This window comes from Gekko japonicus, unplaced genomic scaffold (genome assembly GCF_001447785.1).
Source record: "Gekko japonicus isolate JY-2015 unplaced genomic scaffold, Gekko_japonicus_V1.1 scaffold3050, whole genome shotgun sequence".
NCBI lineage: Eukaryota > Metazoa > Chordata > Lepidosauria > Squamata > Gekkonidae > Gekko > Gekko japonicus.
In genome coordinates this window covers 28,995-51,400 of record NW_015177106.1, presented here as the reverse complement: position 1 = coordinate 51,400, position 22,406 = coordinate 28,995, and the positions used below count along the sequence as shown (strand labels likewise).

The 22,406-nt window shown below is 47.1% G+C and overlaps 1 protein-coding gene across 1 annotated transcript; it reads left to right on the top strand.

The window, feature by feature from the left end:
- The first annotated feature begins 1,131 nt into the window (after positions 1 to 1,131).
- EFCAB9 (EF-hand calcium binding domain 9) lies at positions 1,132 to 21,971 on the top strand. Its single transcript, XM_015428301.1, has 4 exons — positions 1,132 to 1,267; positions 2,834 to 2,982; positions 20,200 to 20,376; positions 21,837 to 21,971. The coding sequence occupies exons 1-4, from the start codon at positions 1,132 to 1,134 to the stop codon at positions 21,969 to 21,971; spliced, it is 597 nt and encodes a 198-aa protein (XP_015283787.1).
- Positions 21,972 to 22,406: the final 435 nt, after the last annotated feature.

The following is a 22,406-nucleotide window of genomic DNA, read 5'->3' as shown; positions in this document are numbered from 1 at the left end:
GGGTTGTTTTGTTGTTTGGCTCAAATTCTGAATGCTGAACGCAGGGTAGTTTGGTGTTTTGTTTTTTTTGCCAATTCAGGTATCGGCACAATCCTTTGAAAAAATGCTATAACTGAACTCAATCCTTAAGCACATAGATTTCAATGAGGTGGTAATCACAAATAAATTGGGATGAATTGTGCCAACATTGTTGTATGCACAGTTTATGAAACACTGTTAAAGCATTTTGCACTCTGCCACTGACTAACAGAATGAGCTTTGCAGGTACACTTAACCTTTCTGTGATACATATGTTAAGTGCTATTTATGATTTTAACTACATGGACAGAAATTAATCATGAATGTATTCAGATATTAGACTTTGGTTCACTTTGGTTCATTGCTTAAATGCATGATGGGAAGAATGCTAAATGCTGACAGGCAGTTATACTGCTTGTGACCTTGCTTGTTCTGCTCAGCTATAACTGCGCGTGTTCCTGATGTCAGTTAGCTTAAGCTAGATGAAGAACTTATAGCACTATGTACCCATATCTGCTATATTAGATACTTTTAGAACTTCATAGCCTGGGAAGAAGGCCCATTGTTTAACTAAAAGAGGTACATTTTTGCTTGAGAAAATGCAACCCACAGGTCCAGGCCCAATCAGGAAGGTATGACGCAGTTTGACAAAGTTTGCTGCAACCAATAATTCTGCTTCATTTATTTGATGTAATGTGAAATATACAACACTATGTTTTCCATTGTAACCTCAGAGACGCTGGTTGGTATCTGAGTGGGCCAACCTCTGTTTGTTTGGTTTCTCCCTGTTAATCGATTAACAATAAAGACCTCTGTTACAGTTTCTTCCTTTACAGAACTGGGTGTGTTTCTCCAATTGGAACCAGGGAAACACAGAGGACTTGTACTACAACACTGTGTATAAGGTAGTAATGCTTATCTTTTATCCCTTTCTGTTTTACCTCTGAGCCCCACATAGAGAAAGTATAAGTTCTGCACACCTTTGGTGAAAATCCATCCAGTTCCTCATGTCATAATGTTCTGATTCCAGGATGGAATTATTTTATTGTGATGCACACACCATCTTGACTAACTTCAAAGATCCACAAGTAAACAGAATTCATTATTGGCAAGATGAAACTGAGGCCGAAATGTTTTCTGCATTTCTTGTGCTTAGATAAAATATACTGCTTATTATCAGTCAGAAATGCCAGAGCACTGGCATACTACTTTCACCTACTGGATGTCCATAGAAAGAATGCTTTGAATGGTAAGTGTGGTAGGCCACACAGATATTCAAGATATTCACACACAATTTTTTTTGCAGAATCTCCTTTAGTTATTCAGGGATTTGCTACTGTCTGCCAGTTCAGTAAGAAGGGGAATTTTTCAGTGTAGTTAATTAGAATCTAAGAGATGGGAATCAAGCACACCTGTGTTTTTAAAATGTCTCCAGCCAGGAAAGCCAGGTGTCATAGTAGTTCAACAGGCTTTCACCACAGCAGATAAAGAGCCCGAGTGAATTAGACTACAGGCCCATCTAGACCAGTATTCTCTTTCCAGTGGTAGTGAAGCACTGTTGAAAAGTTTTTAAGTGGATTACAAAGACAGCAGAGCTTCAATGTTTCCCTCATATTTAGACATATGGATGTCAGGAAAAAGGCATCTAGCCACATGTTCCTCTGCAGGCTAAACCAGAGGTGAAGGATGTACCCTTGAGCAGAAAGGCAGAGGTCTGCTCACCCCAGCTGGCTTCTCCCAAAAACCATTTTCAAAATTCATTTTCAGTACATGGGGCTTCAAACAGGCTGGGTGGAGATGACTGGGCAAGAGGGGCAGAGGTTTCAGAGCCCCATCCCAAACTGAGCTTTAAATAGTCCCTCCTACTTTATAAGTTCCTATGTCACTGTAATCTCTGGTTGCAGTTTGGATGTTGCAGTTTAGCATATGAAGTATCCTGCACCAGAGGTGTTGGAGGGGGGATAATCTTTTTACACTAAGAACTGCACAGTTCCTAGTATTTCCCTCTTAGTTATACTTGTACTCATAATGTGTTTTGTGGGCTTTGATATTTTCAAGTTAAATGTTTTTCAAGATGAGTAGCCATTTTAGTCTGTCTGTAACAGTTGAAAAGAGTAAGATTCCAGTAGCACCTTAAAGACTAACAAAATTTGTGGTAGGGTATGAGCTTTCATGAGTCACCGCTCTGAAGTAGTGAGCAGTGACTCACAAAAGCCCATACCCTACCACAAATTTTGTTAGTTTTTCAGTTAAATGTCTTCAAGTTCTGTTGCTGATTAGATTAGCATTAATACTACAAGCTGTAGGGCCACTTTCACAGCCAGGACGGCATGAAAAGTCCCTGGGCTCTATGAGAGAAAGCAAAAAACCCCAAAAAACAAGGCCCTGGTGTTCCAAGGGAGTGTCCAAGAAATGCAAAACCTGACCTTTGAATTTAAACAATCCCAATATGGAAGAGCAGATTTTAATACTATTGCTGCATTTTTTCCACGGTACTGGTGGAAATGGGTTGAGAAATGTTCCCCTGTGGCATATTTTGTTGATGGAAAACATAATTGACATAATTATTTTATACATACATCTATGTATTTGAAAAGTAACAACAGTGAAGCAGCCTGGAGAGAAATTATTGGAAAATGTGTTTTCAATAATTTTATTTTATACCATAGACTTTGGCTTAGTCCTACATATTGTCATTAACTTGTATTTTTCTCTGTGTGCATTACTGTATATTTAGGACAACTCTTGAGTCACCTTGCACTTTGTGAACTAGGTATTTTGGACTGGCTGCTCCTAACTTCTCATTATTCCACAGATCTGCAGTTTTACCATTTTCTCCACTATGTGACTGACCTGAGGAAGGATGAGATCATGCTGGTGTTTGACTTGCTAGACTGGGATGGCAAAGGAGAGGTTGGCTTTGATGAGTTCTACATGTTGGTGTGCATCATAATGTCCCATGAGGCAAGTTAAGATGGTTGGTGGGTGGCATGCTTGTGGCTGTCAGCTAGCTGCCATGCTTTCTTTGTTGTCTTTTGACCCTGACTTTTGCGCAGCCGCACATGCTTGCTTTGCTTAGCTACCGTGGGTAACATAAGGGAGGTGCTCGTTTCCCTATGCAAACTGGTTCAGCCAGACAGCATTATCAGTATAACCTTGAAGGGAAGGGAGGGCTTGGATTCTGCTAAGAGTGTGAATATTTCTGCTCTCAAGGGATTGGGGTGAGTCTCCCATTCATAATGTAATATCCTGCCGGGAGGATTCCCGTGTGCGCACTTGGATTTCATTTGCATAGCTAGATGCAGCATCAGAGTATATGTATGGAGCCCCTTGCAATAATCGTTATTCCTGACAATATACCTGTATCACATGGAAACAGACCAGTATTCCCATAAAACATAGCCTTTTCAGGAGAGTGTGTTTGGACCTGCTTGCTGTTGACCCTGATAGAATTGTCAGGAATCCCTTTTTTCGTCCATCGGCCTGAGTCCCTCCTAACAGGGATGAGTGGTTCCGGTGGTACAGGGGTGCCTACCACGGTACCCACTACGGTGCCCACGACGGTACCCACAACGACGGAACCCGTCCTCCCCCCGACGACTATGGGTATGGGAGTGCCAGTGACGATGGCCCCACTGATGACTGCAAGCTCTGGAGGGCCGGTGATTATTGATGGAGGAACCACCCCTCGGCTGGCAGTGTCGCTTATCCCAGTGCATTTGCGGAAGGGAGTAACCTACCACTGCAAGGACCGGGATTAGGGCCGCCATTTGGGGGGCTCCACGCAGACTACTTGGTCGTTGCCGGGGAGTTGGAGTCGGGACAGTGTGTATGACCCACGGCTGAGCTTGGGGAGCTTTGGAATGACCTCGAGCAAACCCAAGTTCCCATCGAGGTCTTTGATAAGCCCAGGAAGGGACGTAGATGGGAGCCTGGATGGCCTGGAACTGGACTGCAACACAATAATGCGGGACATGGGGCAGCTGCCCCAGACCTTACTGGGTATGGTAGCCCAGGCGGTGCAGACCCAACTGGCCACCCAAGGCCCCCCCTGGTAACCCCCCTCCCCTTGGCCCACTGGTCCCTTGGCTGCCTCCGCCGCCTCGTCCCCCCCAATTTCACTGCTGCTGCCAGTGCCGCCGCTGCCTCCCCCCCCCGGGGCCACCACCCGTGGTCCCGATGGCTCTGCCAGCCATGCCGCGACCCAAGGTTTTACTGGATGTTACCTTTGATGGTGATCCAGAAAACCTCTCCTTGTTTATTGTGCGGGTGATGAAGTTTGTGGAACGGTGGGCTCAGTTGTTCCTGGACGAGGAGCAACAAGTGGACTTTATCGCTTCCCGCTTGCGGGGAGTGGCAACAAGCTGTGTGTCTCCACAACTTGGATGTGGTGTGTCTCCACAACTTGGATGCGGTGGAGCTAGGGAGCGTAGATGCGTTTATGTGGGCACTGAGAGCCCGATTTGAGGACTGCACTGCTCCTGAGAAGGCGGAAGCATTCCTCTGCACATTTAAGCAAGGCAAATTAACAGTGAGAGAATACTCGATGGAATTTCAATGGCAAGCTGCCAAAATTCGTGACTGGTCCGACCCGGTAGTAGCTCAACAGTACTGATTGGGACTGAATACTGAAATCCGAAATACCGTAATGAGTTCCAGGGATCCAAGAACCTTGCTGGCCTGGATGCAGGAGGCAGAGTATGCCGAAAGCAGACTGCGTACTATGCATTTGGACAACGCGGTAGTGGCAGGGAGGGTGGCAGTGACACCCCACCCCAAGGCAAAACCAGCCCCGCCAAAAGTCTCAGTCCGAGAGCAATGGATGAAACAGGGGTTGTGTCTGAAATGTGGGGATTGGGGCCACTTCACGGCAAACTGCCTAGTGGGGGAGGCTACAGGGTCGGCAGGGAGAAAAGGTGACAAGCGCTGAGTCGACATGCCCCCCAAGAAGGGGACGGCAAAAATCAGAACCCCCCATGCACTGCAAGCTGAGATGGAAATGCTCAAGCCAGGATCAAGCGAGGAGGAGGAGATGGAACCGGCGGGAAAAGGCCAGGTCCTGCTGTAAGTGGCACAGCGCAGCAAGACCCATCCACAGAGGCGCCTAAAGTGGTGAGCAGCTATCCACCCCCTTTTTTGTGACTATTACAATCATGAACCCCACCATGGGAACGCACATTAAGGTCCGGGGCCTCATTGACTCACGATGCAGGCGGGACCTGATTAACCCCTCCTTAGTGTCGGGACTGGAGGCAGCCATGGTTAGATTGGCCAAGCCCTTAATTTTTACCCAAATGGATGGATCCTCGATGAAAGAGCCCTGCAGGTTCGAGACTGTGCCTTTGTGTATGAGGGCTGGCAATCATTGGGAAGGTCGAACTTTTGTAGTGTCACCTGGAGCTTGGTTTCCCTTGGTGTTGGGAAACGCTTGGCTCCATGGACATGATCCATATATATTATGGGGCGACAGGGTGATAAAGTTCATCTCCCCTAAGTGTCGACACCATCTGTGGGACCCGAAGTGGGGAGTAGCTCCTGATAGCAAACCAGCTCGCGCGTGTTTGGCTACGGAGGAACTCGCCAAAATCCCAAGGGAGTATAGAGACTTAACATGGGTGTTTGAAGAGGAAGTAGCTGATGTGCTCCCACCCCACTGCAACTCTGACTGCACGATCGAGTTATTGCCAGGGCATAAAATGCCGAAAGGGAAGCTCTATACTATAAGCCCCGGTGAGAAAGAAGAGTTGCAGAAGTTTATAGATTAAAATTTGGCCAGGGGATTTATCCGGCCAGCTGCTTCCCCGTTTCAGCCCCTGTCCTCTTTCGGAAAAAGAAAGATGGGGGTTTAAGACTGTGTACAGACTATCGTGGATTGAATGCAGTCTCGTCCACAAATGCCCACCCCGTGCCGTTGATCAAAGATCTCTTGGCTGAAGCTGCCAAGGGAAAGATCTTTTCTAAGCTTGATTTGCGAGATGCTTATTTCTGGGTGTGCATACGGGTGGGGGATGAGTATAAGACAGCTTTGAACACCCCCCTAGGCCAATTTGAGTACCTGGTGATGCCATTTGGCCTCCAGGGGGCTCCGGGAGTTTTTATGAACCTAATAAATGAAGTGTTGCACAAGCACCTGCTCAAAGGGGTCCTGGTCTACTTGGGCCCTGGTCACACGGAAGATTTTGGGCCGGGAGAGGGACGTATTGGGGGGCGCAGCAATCAGGCGTGATCCCACCGCAACATCTGGGAAGCGTTGCGCACTCATCCCCGATCCGGCCCTTCCGCCCGAAACGCCGCAGCAAAAATACACCACCTACCGAGATGGACCTTCCAGCACGGCCACATCAAGCCCGGCCGTGGGATCGCCGGCGCGTCCTTCTGCCGGTGCATCCCAGGGTCCTGGCTGAACTGCACATGCTCACACATGCACAGTTCGGCAGCCTCCCTTTCCCCACTGTGGCTTCCTCCGGCATCTGATCGTGCCGGGGAGGGAATGCGCTGCGGCTCAGGGGATCAATGTGATCAATGTGATCCCGCCGCCGCATGTTTCTTTTGGTGTGGCTTTAAAAAGCCGCACTTTGCCCGTACCTTTCCCCCTCGTGTGGCAGGGACCTTGGACAACATTTTATTGTACTCCCCCGATAAAGCGTCTCATGTGCAGTTGGTGAGAAAGGTGCTACAGACGTTACACAAGCATAAGCTATTTGCCAAACTATCAAAATGCGAGTTCCATAAGACTGAAATTGACTTTCTCGGCTATCACATCTCACAAAGGGGGATAGAAATGGACCCAGGGAAGGTGAAAGACGTGCTGGGGTGGGAGGCTTCCAAAACTTGCCGGCAGCTTCAAAGTTTTTTAGGTTTTGGTAATTTCCATAGAAATTTCCTGCCAAACATTGCCCAAGTGAGTTTGCCCCTGACTGACTTATTGAAAACTAAAGGGAAGGGGCCAGCTGCCACTAAGCCCAGGGCAAGACTGGAGTGGACTCGTGAGTGCCAAAAAGCGTTCAATCAACTAAAGGCTCTGTTTACAACAGAACCAGTGTTGGCGCATCCAGATGAAACAAAAAAAGTATGCGTTGGATGTCGCTATGGGCGGTGCAATCTTGCAAGAAGGGGCAGATGGCAAGCTCTATCCCCTGGCGTATGTCTCCCGTAAATTTAACGACACAGAAAGAAACTGGTCCTTATGAAATAAGGAAGCAGGAGCAATCCGACTGGCGCTCTCCACGTGGAGGCACTGGTTGGAGGGGGTGCGAGTACCGTTTGAGGTTTGGACTGATCATAAAAACCTTGAAGTGCTCCGCACCCCTCGCAACTTGAATGCCAAGCAGCTTTGTGGGCTGATTTTTTCCTCAAAGTTTCAATTCACGTTGCACCATTTCCCAGGCATGTCAAACTCCCTGGCCGATGCTTTGTCCCACCTCCCGCAACACAATCGCCAGAGGGAGGTGGTACTAGACTCCATGTTTACGCCTTCCCAATTGGGTGGAGCTGTAACAACACAACGGCGAGGGAAAACTTCCCCCTTTCCCCTCGCGCGGGGGGCTGGGAAGCCAAATTTACCTCTGCCCTCTCAAAATCTGATGTGGAGGAAGTGAGGGTGGCGAGGAACTTGGAACAATGAGACAATGGCTGCTGGTATAAAGAAAAAAGCCTGTTTGTTCCAAAACTGTTGCGGGGGGACGTATTAGCCACAGTTCATGGATCTAAGCCGGCTGGCCATTTGGGCTTTGTAAAATCTCTGCATCTTTTACAGCGCCAATTCTGGTGGCCACACATGCACAAGGATTTAACACTGTATGTGCACTCATGTCAAATCTGCATTATGTGTAAGCCTAGACCGGGAAAGCCCCCAGGGCTCCTGAAGCCGATAATGACTCCCAGTAGACCATGGGAGATTATTTCAATGGATTTTATCACTGACTTACCTCCTAGCAAGTCTATGACTGTAATTTGGGTAGTCGTGGACCTCTTTTCCAAACAGGCTCATTTCATCCCGTTTCCCAGTTTACCAACTGCCCAGTCATTAGTGAAACCTTTCCTCCAACATGTATTTAGACTTCACACGTTGCCAAACAAGATAATCACGGATCACGGATCCCAATTTGTTTCAAAGTTTTGGTGGAAACTAATGGACCTTATGGGGGTGGAATGGGCCCTAAGCAGTGCTTACCACCCAGAGACTGATGGCCAGACGGAACGGGTGAATCAAACCCTAGAACAATATTTGCACTGCTTCACCAACTTTCAACAAGACTTGCTGGCCTTGGCTGAATTCTGTTATAATAATGCTTATTATTATTATTATATGGGGGTTTCACCTTTTAAGGCTGCGCTGGGGTATGACAACCCCCCGTCCCCTTCTTGGTCGCGGTGCCAGGAAAAGGGGATGATGCAGTGGATTGGTGTGAATCGCTGAGAGACTCATGGCCGGGAATATGCAGAACACTGGAAGTTACCAAGGCAGTTTACAAACACCAGGCTGACAAGAAAAGGGTGGAGGGTTGGGAGTTGCAGCCTGGAGACTTTGTGTATGTGTGGACTAAGAATTTGAGACTCTCGCAATCCTCTTGGAAATTGGCGTGGAGGTACATCGGGCCTTTTAAAGTGCTCAGACTGATCAATGATGTGATGGTGGAATTAGAGTTGCCTAAAACTCTAGAACATGTCCATCCCGTTTTCCATTTCAGCCTTTTGAAGCCGAGTCTAGCTCCTAATTGATGGCACCCTGAACTGACAATACCTCCTCCTCTCTTGGTGGAAGGTGAAGAACACTACGAAATCTCTAAAATTTTGGATTCTAAACAGAAACAAGGACGCTTATATTATCTTGTAGAGTGGGTGCATTTTGGTCCCCAACACTGGAAATGGGCGGTGGAAAGGGATATTCAGGCCCCTGACCACTTGCGTGAGTTTCACAAACGTCTCCCGCGGAAACCAGGAGGTCTCCTGAACATTCCGGGAGGGGGCTGATTTTCTTTTGAGGGGGCAGGATGTCAGCTAGCTGCCATGCTTTCTTTGCTGTCTTTCGACCCTGACTTTTGCAGGGTCGCTTGCTTTGCTTAGCTACCGTGGGTAACATAAGGGAGGTGCTCTTTTCCCCATGCGAACTGGTTCAGCCAGACAGCGTTATCAGTATAACCTTGAAGGGAAGGGAGGGCTTGGATTCCACTAAGGGTGTGAATATTTCTGCTCTCAAGGGATAGGGGTGAGTCTCCCATTCATGATGTAATATCCCGCTGACCTTGCTGTTACTGGACCACTGGAACCTTGGCCCTTGGACTGGATCTGACTATTGGCTTTTCTGGAACCCGACAGTAGATTGGCTTCAGCAGCAGTGAATACAAGTAACCACCATAACATTCAAAGTCTCAAAAAAGTAAACCTCAGTTCATTGTGTCTTCAGGCAATTTTTGTATACATGATACAAACATGTTGAAAAATAATGGAACCAGAAGCTACAGTGATAGTTCAGCATTTCTCCATCTGTTTTGTGCATTTTTATTACAGTAGATCTCTTTTGCAATGCATCTTCTATCAATAGCTAAAGCTTTGTCCTCTGCAAAGCAGAATGAGGATGAAATGTGTGCTAGTTACAAGCTTTCTTTTGCCCATCAGAAATTCACTCATCTGAGAGTCTGACTGTACTGGAGCAGCCCTCCCAGGAGGCAGGGGCTGGGGGTTCAGCAGGTCACAGGAAAGGTTGCAAAGTAATCAGCGGCCAGTCCCAAAGTCAGGGGTTCCAGAGAGCAGGTATGCCAATTCCAGTCTAGGGTCAAGGGATACAGGTCTAGTGTCGGGTTCCAGAAAAGCCAATAGTCAGATCCAGTCCAAGGGCCAAGGTTCCAGTGGTCCAGTAACAGCAAGGTCAGTGGTTCAGTAGCAATATGTGTTTCTTCCTGGCTAATTTTATAGCCAAGTCTTAAACAGCTACACTTCCAGCCAATACCTTGGCAGTCATCCCAAAACTACTCATCCATCTCATCAGTTGACAGCTGACAACGAGCCATGATCCTTCTCCTTTCCTGCAACTCGGCATGCCTCTGACAGTGTTGGTGCTGCAGGGGTGTGGGTGAGCTAGGTGGAATGGGAGTGGCTTCTGAAGTCTTGTTTACTGCTTCAGAGCTACAAGGTATTGGCTCAGTTTCAGGTGTAGGCTGTGACTTCTGATCAGCCAGTAACCTGATCCCTTGTTGCTCTCCTCCTGGCTTAGAGCCAGCTGCAGCTGGTTGTTCAATTACTGGCTGAAAGCTAGCTGCAGGTAGCTCTTCATCTGTCACTGAGCACAGACTGACTTATGACACTGACACACTGACCAACCACTTTTACACAGGATCTTGGCAAGCGTGGATTTAATTTTTATTTATTTATTGCATTTATATCCCGCTCAGGGCAGGTCACAGCATTTCAATAAATACAATAAAATCTAAAACACATTAAAACATATAAAATCAGTAGTCATGCTTGCCGTAGGGAGAATCTGGCCTATTGAGGTAACTAATTATGTCTAGTTATCAGTGGGTGGGAGACCGCAATCTCGGGGGGGGGAGGATATGTGGATGCCCACTGCCTCAACCAAAGGCCTGGTGGAATAGCTCCATCTTGCAAGCCCTGCGGAATTGAATAAAATCCCGCAGGGCCCTGATCTCAATAGGGAGCATGTTCCACCAGGTGGGGGCCAGGGCAGAAAAAGCCCTCGCCCTGGTCGAGGCTAGGCGGACATCCTTTGGGCCAGGGATCACCAGGAGATGTTGGTTATCAGAGCGTAATGCTCTCCGAGGCATATATGGGAAGAGGTGGTCCCTTAGATACATTGGTTCCAGGCCGTATAAGGCTTTGAAGGTGATTGCCAACACCTTGAAGCAGATTTGGTACTCAACTGGCAACTGCCTCAGTAGATCCTTCACTGACTACCAGCCTCTCTACTATGTCAACGTCAATACAAATCACTCTTGAAGACAAGGGATACAGTTTGGGATAGAGTACCCCACTTTCAGGGTAAACAGCCTTTTAGATTTTGCCTAGTATCCCCTCTTCAAAGTAGCAACATTGCAGCAGCGTTTGAAGAGTGTTACTGAAGTTGTAGAATTAGACCATTTTAAGGTATTTTAAGCTATAAATACAGTTGTAGTGAAGAAAGAGGGAAATTATAGTATGAGAGGACATAAACTATTGGCGGGGGGAGGTAATAATTCCAAGGTCTATATTATTCAAAGTTTGGAAAGAAACCAATCCTTGAAAGAAAACCAGTAGTTTCTGATTCCTCCCAGCTCCTCAGGAATGGAAGATTTGTTCACTTACCGTGAAGCTTCCTTTCTCAGTGGTTTGGCAATGGGACAGTCCGTACAGCTGGGATAAGCTCCTCCCTCCTTTGCAGGGTTGGCTTCAATCTTTGATCCAGACGAGGAGGGGCTTATCCCCTGGAGACTTCCCAGGTCATGCACGAGCCCTCTATACCCCATCTGGATAATACTAGAAGGAAAGATACCTCTCCAAACCAGAAAGGCTAGCGTAAAACTAATCCCAAATACAACAATCCCCCAACTACTACACAACCAAGGTTAGTTCTAGGGAGAAACCTCACCCAATGGCCTACATTCAGAAGTGACCCCTTCAAACCTGAATCTGCAGTGGTTCCCACCAGGATCTTAAGTTAGTACTGCAACACGCACATCAAACACCAATGAACAACCCCCACAAAACTGGGTGGGCCGGACTGTTCCACTGCCAAACCACCGAGAAAGGAAGCTTCACGGTAAGTGAACAAATCTTCCATTCTCCAGTGGTTTGGCTAGTGGGATGGTCTGTACAGCTGGGACGTACAAAAGCAAGCCCCAAGGGAGGGAACATATCCCAGCATTTACAGGGCGTGTTGCAGCACCCTACGGCCAAAAGCCGCTTCCGCTAACTTGTCCACCCTATAATGCTTAGTGAAAAAGTGAACTGATTGCCAGGTGGCTGCTCTACAAATCGTCTCCAAGGACGGAAACGAACGATATGCCACTGAGGTGGCCGCCCCCCTCAAAGAATGGGCCATTATTCCATCAGGTGGAACCAAACCTTTGGCCTTATAGGCCAGGATAATGCAACCCTTGATCCATCTACTAAGCGGCGAAGCTGACACTTGCTCCCCCTTTTTTGATTACCTGAAAGACACGAAGAGAGGTTCAGACTTCCTGTCCTGCTTAGTCCTATCGATATAATAACTAAGCGCCCTCCTCACGTCTAGACAGTGAAGCTATTTTTCCCTATCATGAATTGGATTGGGACAAAAATCAGGTAAAATAACCTCCTCTGATCTATGAAACACAGAGTTAATCTTTGGAACAAAGGCAGGGTCCAAACGCAGGACCACCTTATTTCTGTGAAAAACACACAGGTATTTATTGATTGACAGCGCCCTGAGTTCAGACACCCTACGCACCGAAGTAATGCCCACCAAAAACAGAGTTTTAAAGGTTAATTCCTTCATTGAACAAGAGGCCATCAGTTCAAACGGTGGCCTACAAAGAGCTTTAAGGACAATATTCAAATTCCAAGATGGGAATCTATGAACCTGTGGAGGATTGATCAACGAGGCCCCCCCTCAAAAAATGCTTAACGTGAGGGTGACGGGCCAACGACCTCCCATGCTTAACCCCTTGGACAGCAGAAATAGCTGACACTTGTCTTCTCAGTGTGCTAGTGCTGAGCCCTTTATCCAGCCCATTTGGTAAGAAACACAGAACCCCTTTTAAGGGAGAGCCAGTTTGGTGTAGTGGTTAAGTGTGCGGACTCTAATCTGGGAGAACCGGGTTTGATTCCCCACTCCTCCGCTTGCACCTGCTTGACCTTGGGTCAGTCACAAGCTCTGGCACAGCTGTCCTTGAAAAAGAGCAGTTTGTGTCAGAGTTCTCTCAGCCCCACCCACCTCACAGGGTGTCTGTTGTGGGGAGGGGAAGGGAAAGGAGTTTGTAAGCCGCTCTGAGACACCTTTGGGTAGTGAAGGGCGGGATATAAATCCAATCTCTTCTTCTTCTCTTCTTAACCGAGACTCTAAAAGGATCTATCCTATTCTCCAAATACGAGTAGAAAACCTTCCAGGTGACATTGTACATTCTATTGGTAGATTGCTTTCCGGATTCTAGCATTGTGGACACCACATTGCCAGAGTATCCAATGGCTGTTAACATTTCCTGCTCAATCTCCACACTGTGAGCCGGAACAGACCCAGTTGAGGGTGTTTCGCTAGTCCCTGGGACAGCAAATCTCCCTGAAAGGGCAGCTGCCAAGGTTCCTGGACTGACATCTTTTTAAAGTCCTGATACCATGCTTGACGTGGCCAACAAGGAGCCACCAGCACCACCTCTGCTTGTTGTTGCCGTATCTTTTGAAGCACCCTGTGCAAGATCTGAATGGGAGGAAAAGTGTATAGTAGACCTTGTGGCAAATTGCAAGTCAGAGTGTCTGTTCCTCTGGCCAGTTCACTTTTTACTCTGGAAAAGAACTCTGGAACCTTTCTGTTGGATTCCGTTGCAAACAAGTCCACTGCTACTGTCCCACTTTTGTCGCAAATCTGCTGAAACGCTCGTTCAGCTCCCATTCTGATTGGTCCAGCCTCCGCCGGCTCAACCAGTCTGCCAGTACATTGTCCTTTCCGGCCACGTGTATCGCCTTTAGGGATAGCAGATGACTCTCCACCCAAACCAAAAGGTCTGTCGCTTCGTTGTTCAATGTTTGAACTCTGGTTCCTCCTTGACGGTTCACATACACCTTTGCTGTCATGTTGTCCGTCTGGACAAGAACATGATGACCAGCCAACTGTTTGTGAAGCCTCCGAAGGCCCAACTTTATTGCTCTCAGTTCTAACCAGTTGATGCTTTCAATGTCTCTTGCAGAGACCAAACTCCCTGAACCATCTGACCACTCGCATGAGCCCCCCACCCCAAGAGACTGGCATCTGTGGTCATCAGCACTCTTTGAGGTTCTCTCAAAGGACACCCCTGGGAAAACCTTTGTGGAGTCATCCACCACGAAAGCTTTGATCGTACCTTCTCTGTCAATTGTATCAGCCGGAACCGTTTGCGTGCTATTGCTGCTTGGTAGGGAATCAGGATCCTCTGTAGGGGGTGAGCATGGAACGTCGCCCAGTGCATTATATCTTGGCAAGTTTGGCAAGTATCATCAATTCTATCCTCTTTTGGCCTAGGACATTTGTGAGCAGCGTTCAAATCTTCTGCTCTCTGTCCCGGGCCATGTCTAATAGAACCCCCAAATGAGTCAAACATTGGGTAGGCTGCAGATGACTTTTTTCCAAGTGGACCACAAAACCGTGTTCTGTCAAAGTCTGCACTGTAAGCTGAGAGGACTGGACATTCTCTTGGAATGACGCTGCCTTGACAAGCAGATCGTCCAGGTACGGGAACAGTTCTACCCCTTGGACTCTCAATACCGTCACCAGAGGAACTAGGACTTTGGTGAAAACCCTCGGTGAGGACTTTAGTCCAAAGGGGAGGGCTTTGTATTGGAAATGCATACCTGCATACACAAACCAAAGAAACTTCCAACGCTCCAGATGGATTGGTATATGCAGGTAGTCCTCTGTCAGATCCAATGATGACAGGTATTCTCCCTTCTGAATAGCTAGGAGGATGGTTCTTAAAGTTTCCATCCTGAACTTCCTGTCCCTGACATGCTGATTTAACCATTTGAGGTCCAGAATGGCTCTGGTGTCCCCATTTTTCTTTGGCACCAAAAAGAATATGGAATAAACTCCCCTCCCCTTTTGATCGGGAGGGTACCCTCTCTACAGCCCTAATATCCGACTAATTGCAGCGATCATCAACTTGTGCTTTGTCCTGTCTTTGTGTTTTGAAATCTGCACAAACTGGTTTATGGGTTTTGAAGAAAATTCCAGTTTGTATCCATGGTTCACAATGTCTAGGACACAGTGGTCTGTGATTGATTGATGCCACTGGTTTGCAAAAAACTGAAGTCTTTCCCCAATCCCCAAATGTCTTGAGGACCCGGAGTAGTCATGTCAAACCACCTTTCTTGGGTGGCTTGTTGGAGGTCTGATCTCCTTTGGGATGTCCAAAGGTCTTGTTAACGTGAGGTCTGGGTTGCCACTTGGCTTTAAAGGTTCTAGAGAAAAAGGGCTTCTGGCCCCTTTTCTGGTGTCGAAAAGGCTGAAAACGCTTTCTAGGCTTACTGTCCCTCTTTTTGGATGGGAGTACCTTTTTCTTATCTTTATCCTCGACCAAATACCTATCCAGGCCTTCCCCCAAAAGGTTTACTCCTCTAAATGGAACGGATGCCACTTTGGCCTGGGACGAGGAATCTACGTCCCAATGACACAGCCAGTTATTTCTACGTGCTGTAACGCTACACGCCATGGCTCTGGCTGAGAGCTGCAAAGTGTCTAAGGTGGCATCTGTGGCAAAGGCCACCGCCAACGCGATTTTCTTCAATTCATCTTTTGGCACGCTGCTATCGGCAGAAGCCAAATTTTCCGCCCAGTCATAGGCGGCCTTGGTGAATAAGGAACCTGCAGTAGAAGCTCTTAAGAAACATGCTGAGGCCTCAAAGTTCCTACGCAGTGCCTGCTCTATGCGTCTATCACAGTGGTCCTTTGGCATCACCTCTGCGTCCCTAGGTAGAACCACACTGGAAGACAAACTAGAGATAGGATCATCAACAATTGGCAACTTCAGTCATTTGGTAGCCTCTGGCATAAGTGAGTAAAACTTTGAGAACCAATGATGATTAGCCTTGGGTTTTGCAGGCTGCTCCCATTCCGCTTTCATGATATTATAAAAAGAAGCTGGAAGAGGAAGACCTGGCTGAGACTTGGAAAGCTTTGGCATTAGTTTGCCAGTACCTGACTGGAACTCTGAGTCCTGTTCAGGTTTAGGTTTGGTAGAGAGATCCAAAGTTCTGAGGACCTTGGGTAGTATTCTAGAGTATAATTCTTGAGGAAAAAGCCTAGATTGTACAGATGGCATCACTTCCTCGTCTTCTTCAGATAATTCTCCTTCCTCTTTCTTTGAAGAAGAGGTTGAGGAGTCTGACTCATCCTCCCTATTTTCTAGTATAGGGCTATGTTGACTGGGAATACCATGTGCTTTTTTCCTTTTTCTGAGTCTATGTGGTGATCTAGAACTGCTTGATGACACATCTCTGTAATGTCTGTTCCTCTTGAGGGATCTGTTCCTTCTCAAAAATGATCCAATAGGATCAATGCCCTGGAAAGTGTCCTGAATCATTTCTTTAAACTCTTTACGCATCTCACTTCTGAACCATTCTATTAGTTTAGCTTTTTCCTTTGTTCTATCATCCACTTCTTGATCCATGGCCTCCTGTGTGGTGAGGGTGAGAGGCAGCCTGGGAAAGCTCAACTCACTCACAGAACTACCCTGTCCTGTGATTTTTCTCTTTTGGAATAGTCAGCCATCTTACTAAGCCCTGTAGGGGAAAGTGAAAGTAGACCTAAGAATAAATGTAAGATGGCCATCTGCCCCTTTCCTGCCTAAATTGTGGGAAAGGGGAGGAGGGGAAGGGAAGCCCCAGGACTCACAACTGGCTCTTAATGATCTCCAGTAAGCTACAACTCCCCACAGGCCGTCTTTCTCTTCCAAAAAATAGTGAGCCATAGGGAAGCATTGGGTTGGGGACCAACTCCCCCCCCGTTCTCCCGACTTGGGAAGGGTCATTTCTAACTCCCTCCATGCAATGTCCTGTTTGCCCCTGAACCAGTCTCTGATGATGGGGACCGAGGGAACTCACCGCACACACTAACTCCGGAGAGCCGTCTCGCGCTCGCCACGGTAGAAGCCGGCGTCCGAACCTTGCCGCTTTGTCTCACTGGGCTGAAGCTCTCAACCGCACCCCCGAGGACACAAAAGGGGTAGGCCCTCCACCCACTGGATGGGTAAGGCCGGCGGGAGGCTGCCGAGGGCAAAACACCCAAACAGCTCTGGTCGGGGACCTCCCAACATAGCTGCGTGCCCTCTCTTCTTTGCCGCCAAGTTCTGCACCTCCGGTGCTTCAGCTCAGTAAAACAAAAAACTCTTCTTTCCTTCTAAGTTTAGGTAGCTCAAAGAACAATGCTGAAGCATGTCCTGCTGGTAAGCAGGGCTGGCAAGAACTGGGAAGTCTCCAGGGGATAAGCCCCTCCCCGTCTGGATCAAAGATTGAAGCTGACCCTGCAAAGGAGGGAGGAGCTTATCCCAGCTGTACGGACCATCCCAGTGGCCAAACCACTGGAGAAAAGCCTTTTTCTATATGATGCAGTTGGATGTTGAATTTTGTTTTGGAATTTTTGGCCAATCAGAGGAGGCAGTGCATACCTGAGGCAGCAAAGGAATATCATCCATCAAAACAGGAATGTTCCTTAATGGCCATATCTTAGTTGGATGTTAATCAATTGATCACCTAATCAAACTGTAATTAGTTTTGGACTAAAGGGACAATGGGTATGTAATGGGACCCATTTGTCCCTTCTTGGAATGTAAATAATCCAGCATGTTCTCATGCAGTCTTGGGACCAATTTGAATTTATTGATAATGGGGATAAAAAATGTATTGAAGTCCCCCCCCCCCATCAGAACACATACCTGCTATATATACACTGTATTGCCCTGTTCTCCTTCATGGGACGAGGTAATTTTAAAATGCCACAACACATCCAAGAACAGAAGCTTGGATCCTAAACAGTGCAGAGTCACATGAGAGGAGGGCAACTTCCTCACCTTCTCCTCCCACTGAAGCCTTCTTCCACCCCATTTGTGCTCCTGCATGTCAGTAGATCCTGACAAACAGTGTAGAATGCAAAGTGAGGGGGAATCAGTGTAAAATACCCCTTTCCTTCTCTGCCAATGGAAGTACCATTCCGTCAGCAGACAGAATCCAAGAGGATCAAAGGCACTGATCCACATTTGGCTTGGATTGTTTAAGCATTCATGCCAGCATCAGATGTGGCCAAGCTAAATCTCTGAAGCAATGAACCTCATGTTGTGGATCACAGGAATGTTGTGGGTGGGACAATGTGGAAGACTTGCGAGGGGGTGAAACTAAGGAATCTTTTGACAGTTTTGAAGAAAGATATTGCATATACAATGGAAGCTTCTGCCCACAAGAGGTGTTCTGTCTATGACTACGGCAGGAGGAGATTCTGTACTTCAGATCAACTAGGAGTACAACATTAAGATATGCTCTGAGCTCACAACTGTTGGACCTTTCTGACGGGACCTCATTAATGACAAAAACATTACTGGAACAAAAATTGACTGCCTGTACTCCATAGTTTACTTATCTTCAAATACAGCATTTTTATTTTATGATTAATTTTCTGGAGATCTTACGAAGTCCGCTTCTTCCTTTTGAATGCCTTCTTTGTCATTGAACTGAAAAACAGAAGCGGTTAATTTCCACCCTGTATGATATTCTGGAAACGCTCGACCTGGAAACCCCTTTACCCTACCAACTTAAATGGTAGAATTGACCCTACTTTTACATGGGATTCTATATGGTCCTCAACAGAATTCAGTTCCTCTGTTTTGGCGATGAGATACCAAACATTTAAAGTGATATCCAGGTAAAGTGAAGCTCCAGGTGAGTGTCCCAGCTGTGGCTGGTGGGGCGGATGAGGGAAGGGGAAAATAGAGGGAGGCAAGCCATGTTTACTTCCTTCTGCTTAGCTATAAGGCAGGGCTGTCGCAAGTCATTTTGCTGCCCCAAGTGGGTAGTATGGGAGGACAGCTTCATGGTAACAGATATGGTTCCCTCCACCCCTGACTTATGTTGATTTGGGGTTATGCAGTGACAGCTAAGGTAGAAAAGCACCACATCCTGTGCCATGTCTTCTGGGTTCCAAGGGTCTGGAAAGCAGTTCCATAGTCAGTTACAGGGTTGCCAACTCTGGGTTGGGAAATACCTGTAGATTTGAGGGGTAGAGCCTGGGGAGGGCAGGGTTTGGGGTGCGGAGGGACCTCAGCAGGGTACAATTCCATAGAATCCATTGCCCAAAGCAGCCATTTTCTGCAGGAGAACTGATCTTGGAGATCTCCAGGTGCTGCCTGGAGGCTGGCAATACTAAGGGGAGGGCAGACCTGTAGATGTGAGGGGTAGAGCCCGGGGAGGGCAGGGTTTGGGTTGTGGAGGGACTTCAGCAGCATATAATGCCATAGAGTCCACTGCACAAAGCAGCCATTGTAATAGCTGGGAAATTTTCTGTAGGAGAAATGATGTGCTATGGCCGGGAAACACAGTGATTTCTGGGAGATCTCCAGGCCCCACAGGGAGATTGGCAACTCCAGTGACTGTTTAAGGGAAGACTGGGATATGTATTTTGGCAACTCCAGTGACCATTTAAGGGAAGATTGGGATATGTATTTTATCTCAGGAAGCATTCAATGACTCCCAACAGCAAACTGTTTAGAATGTTAGAGTCAAAGGCCAATCAGGCCACATATGCAAATGACCTGTGTGTTCTGACTGGCTATTGGGGGGAGAGGAACAGCAAACTTTTTAGAATATTGGAGGCGAGACTCAGGCAACGCAGCCAGTGGATAGGGACAGCTTCTGAGTGACAGATCAGGGAGCCAACTGATTTGGGAGCATGTGGAATGTTCAGGAGAGTGCCACTACCAAAACATAATTATTATATAGAGAGACATAATAAATGGTAATCATGTGGCATTTCAGATCTTATGCATTTGGGAGGCTGGATAGGGAATAAGCAAGGACAGGCAGCATAAAGAACAGACAAGATTCAGAGAGAGGTAACAATTTAGGAAAATAGGTCCCTTACTCTCAGTCATGACTCAAGTCAAACTGAATGTCACACCAAAAGTAGTACTCAATGTCAGAGCAACATAAAGTTTATTCCATTTATATCTCCTCATTGGTTGCCAATGGAGAAGAAAACATCCTACATAATTTTCCTTTCCTCCATTTTATAATCACTACAACTCTGTGGGATAGGTTAGGGTGAGAGTATGTAACTAGCCCAAGCTCACCCAGGAAGCTTCCAAGACAGAGTGGAGATTTGCACTTGGGACTCCCAGATCCCAGTTCAACATTCTAACCACTACACCACACTGGCTCTGTGTGCCCATTCTTAATTTAAAAAAAAAACAACAACTTTGAATGCATGAATTGTGTGGGATATTGACACATGCACACTTTCTCTTTTGGGACCAGAACCACCTTGAAAAGCAGTTCATGTATCGTCATTCTCATCATGTATTTGAATTGCTTGACATTGATGGAGGACACACAATTGGGCTAGCTGAATTCAATGCCACTCGCTTCCTCTTCAACATTAAAGAGGAAGACCTGTCTCGGATATTCAAGGACTTTGACATCTCTGGAGATGAGGTAAAGAAAGAGAGAGAGAGTGTGCACAACAAATGCAGGACTGCATGGACTTCTTTTCATGTTGTCTTGATTTAGTGGAGTGGATCCTAAGAGCCATAAATGGAAGGCATGAAAGGAATAACTCTTTTCTTCCACCTGCAACTTCCTGTGCCCCCCAAGTTGCTCCTGAGGGACAAGAGAATGGGCAAGCCCATCCCCTTCCATGGGCATTTGACCCGTTTACAAACAGCTCAGATAAGTGTAGTGGGAGTGATTTTTGCCAGTTTCTCTTTGAGCTGCAGCCTTCCACACTGCATGGTCCTCCCACCCTCAGGAGCTGCTTTTCAGGAAACATTGAGCTGGAAGAGATATGGACGTGGGAGATATCAATTCCATAAGCTCCTTCACAGTTCATAGGGCCCAACCCAATGTTTTTGTTTTCAAGAAGCCTCATCAAAGATTTATGGTTAATTATGGAAGGTGAGATAGAAAAACCAAAGGAGTCAGCCTGTTCATTTTCTAAAGCAGGTTGTAACATGTATGAGCATTCAAATTGTAGTAAGCATGTAAAGTGGTTCAGTACTACCTTGTTTTTTTGTAAGTCTGTGGGTATTCTGTGGCTATAACTTCAAGAAATACAAAGAGTAGGCCCAGGACCATGGCTACAGTGGGGCCCAACCCCACAACTTACTACCAAGGCTCCCCATGCAGCCCATGCCCCCCAGCTTCCCATTTTTTATTTTTCAGCACGCCTCCTCTCTCATACTGCCACCTTGCCCTTTCTCCCCATCCCTGCAGCACTGCACGCTGCATTTATCCATGGCCTGCTCCGATAATGACAGGTTGCCAAGCACCGCTCGACTGACATTGTCTCTGCCCACCTTCAGATGAGCATCTTTCCAGGGTGCAGAGGCCGGGCGCTGGCATGAAGAATGGGGCTTGGCAAGTGGGCAGGGCAAGGTGTACTTTCTTCCCTGGGCAGCCCACTCCATCTCCCCCCCCCGGGTTTGCTCCCAAGAAATCAGAGGATGCCCCCGATGCCCCACTTTTGAGTCAGGGATTGGCCATTCCCTTTCCAGCTGGGTAACCCTCAGCCTCATTGCTGCCTGTCCTTCTTTGCCTGGGGACTCATGGGGCCCTGACCTGCTCTTTCCCCTCTTAATGACCGGGAGTGGGAGTCATCCATGGCCGAAGCAGCTGGGAAAGAATCTCTGCTTCACATCCATGTCAGCATGCGTGAGTTACAGTGAAGGGAAAGGTGGGAGCAGGGCTACTCACTTGGGGGGGGGTGCCCCCCACTTAATTAAAGGCCCCTTGAATTAAAAAAATCCTGGCTACGGGCCTGAGTAGGCCTGCCCTTTGACATTTAGAGGACAGAAAAGGTACATGGAATGTGGAAGCCAAGGTCCTACCTTAGATTTGCTTATATTGGCCATTGATATTTCACTAAAATGCTACTGTATTTTCTCTTCCCTTATTAGCAATTGAACTACAAGGAATTCAAGATGTTCACTATCTTCTGCATTGACAGACAACAGAGGAAGCAGAAAGAGAAACTGAAGAAGCAAGAGCTGGCTGACAAACCAGCAACTGACATGCAGACCACTGTTGTATAGTTACATACAGAAAAAAGATCCCCCCCCCGAAAAAAAAATTAAAATTAAAAAGAAATTTAATACGGTGAAGGAAAGGGTAGCTAAGGCTAACAAACATGATTAGAAGGCGATTATGGTACCTCGCTTTGTAGCTCTTGCAGTTTTATCCTCTTCTTGTGATTTGCACATAAAGCACCATGAAAATTTGTTGCACCTACTTGATGCCCATCATCTTTAACCCTGGTTGCTGTCACTTTTAAGCTTCCACAGTTTAGGGCTTTTCCACATGGGTTTTTCCCATCAGTTCTGGCCTCAGACTGCTTTGGTTTATCCCCCAATTTTTGCACACAGCCAGAAAAACAATGACGAAGCTGCGGAAAGGAAGGCAGGAGAGGGGGAGATTGTCGGAGGAAGAGGGGAAAGAGGGGTAGACTGAGAAGGATCTTCAGGACTGGA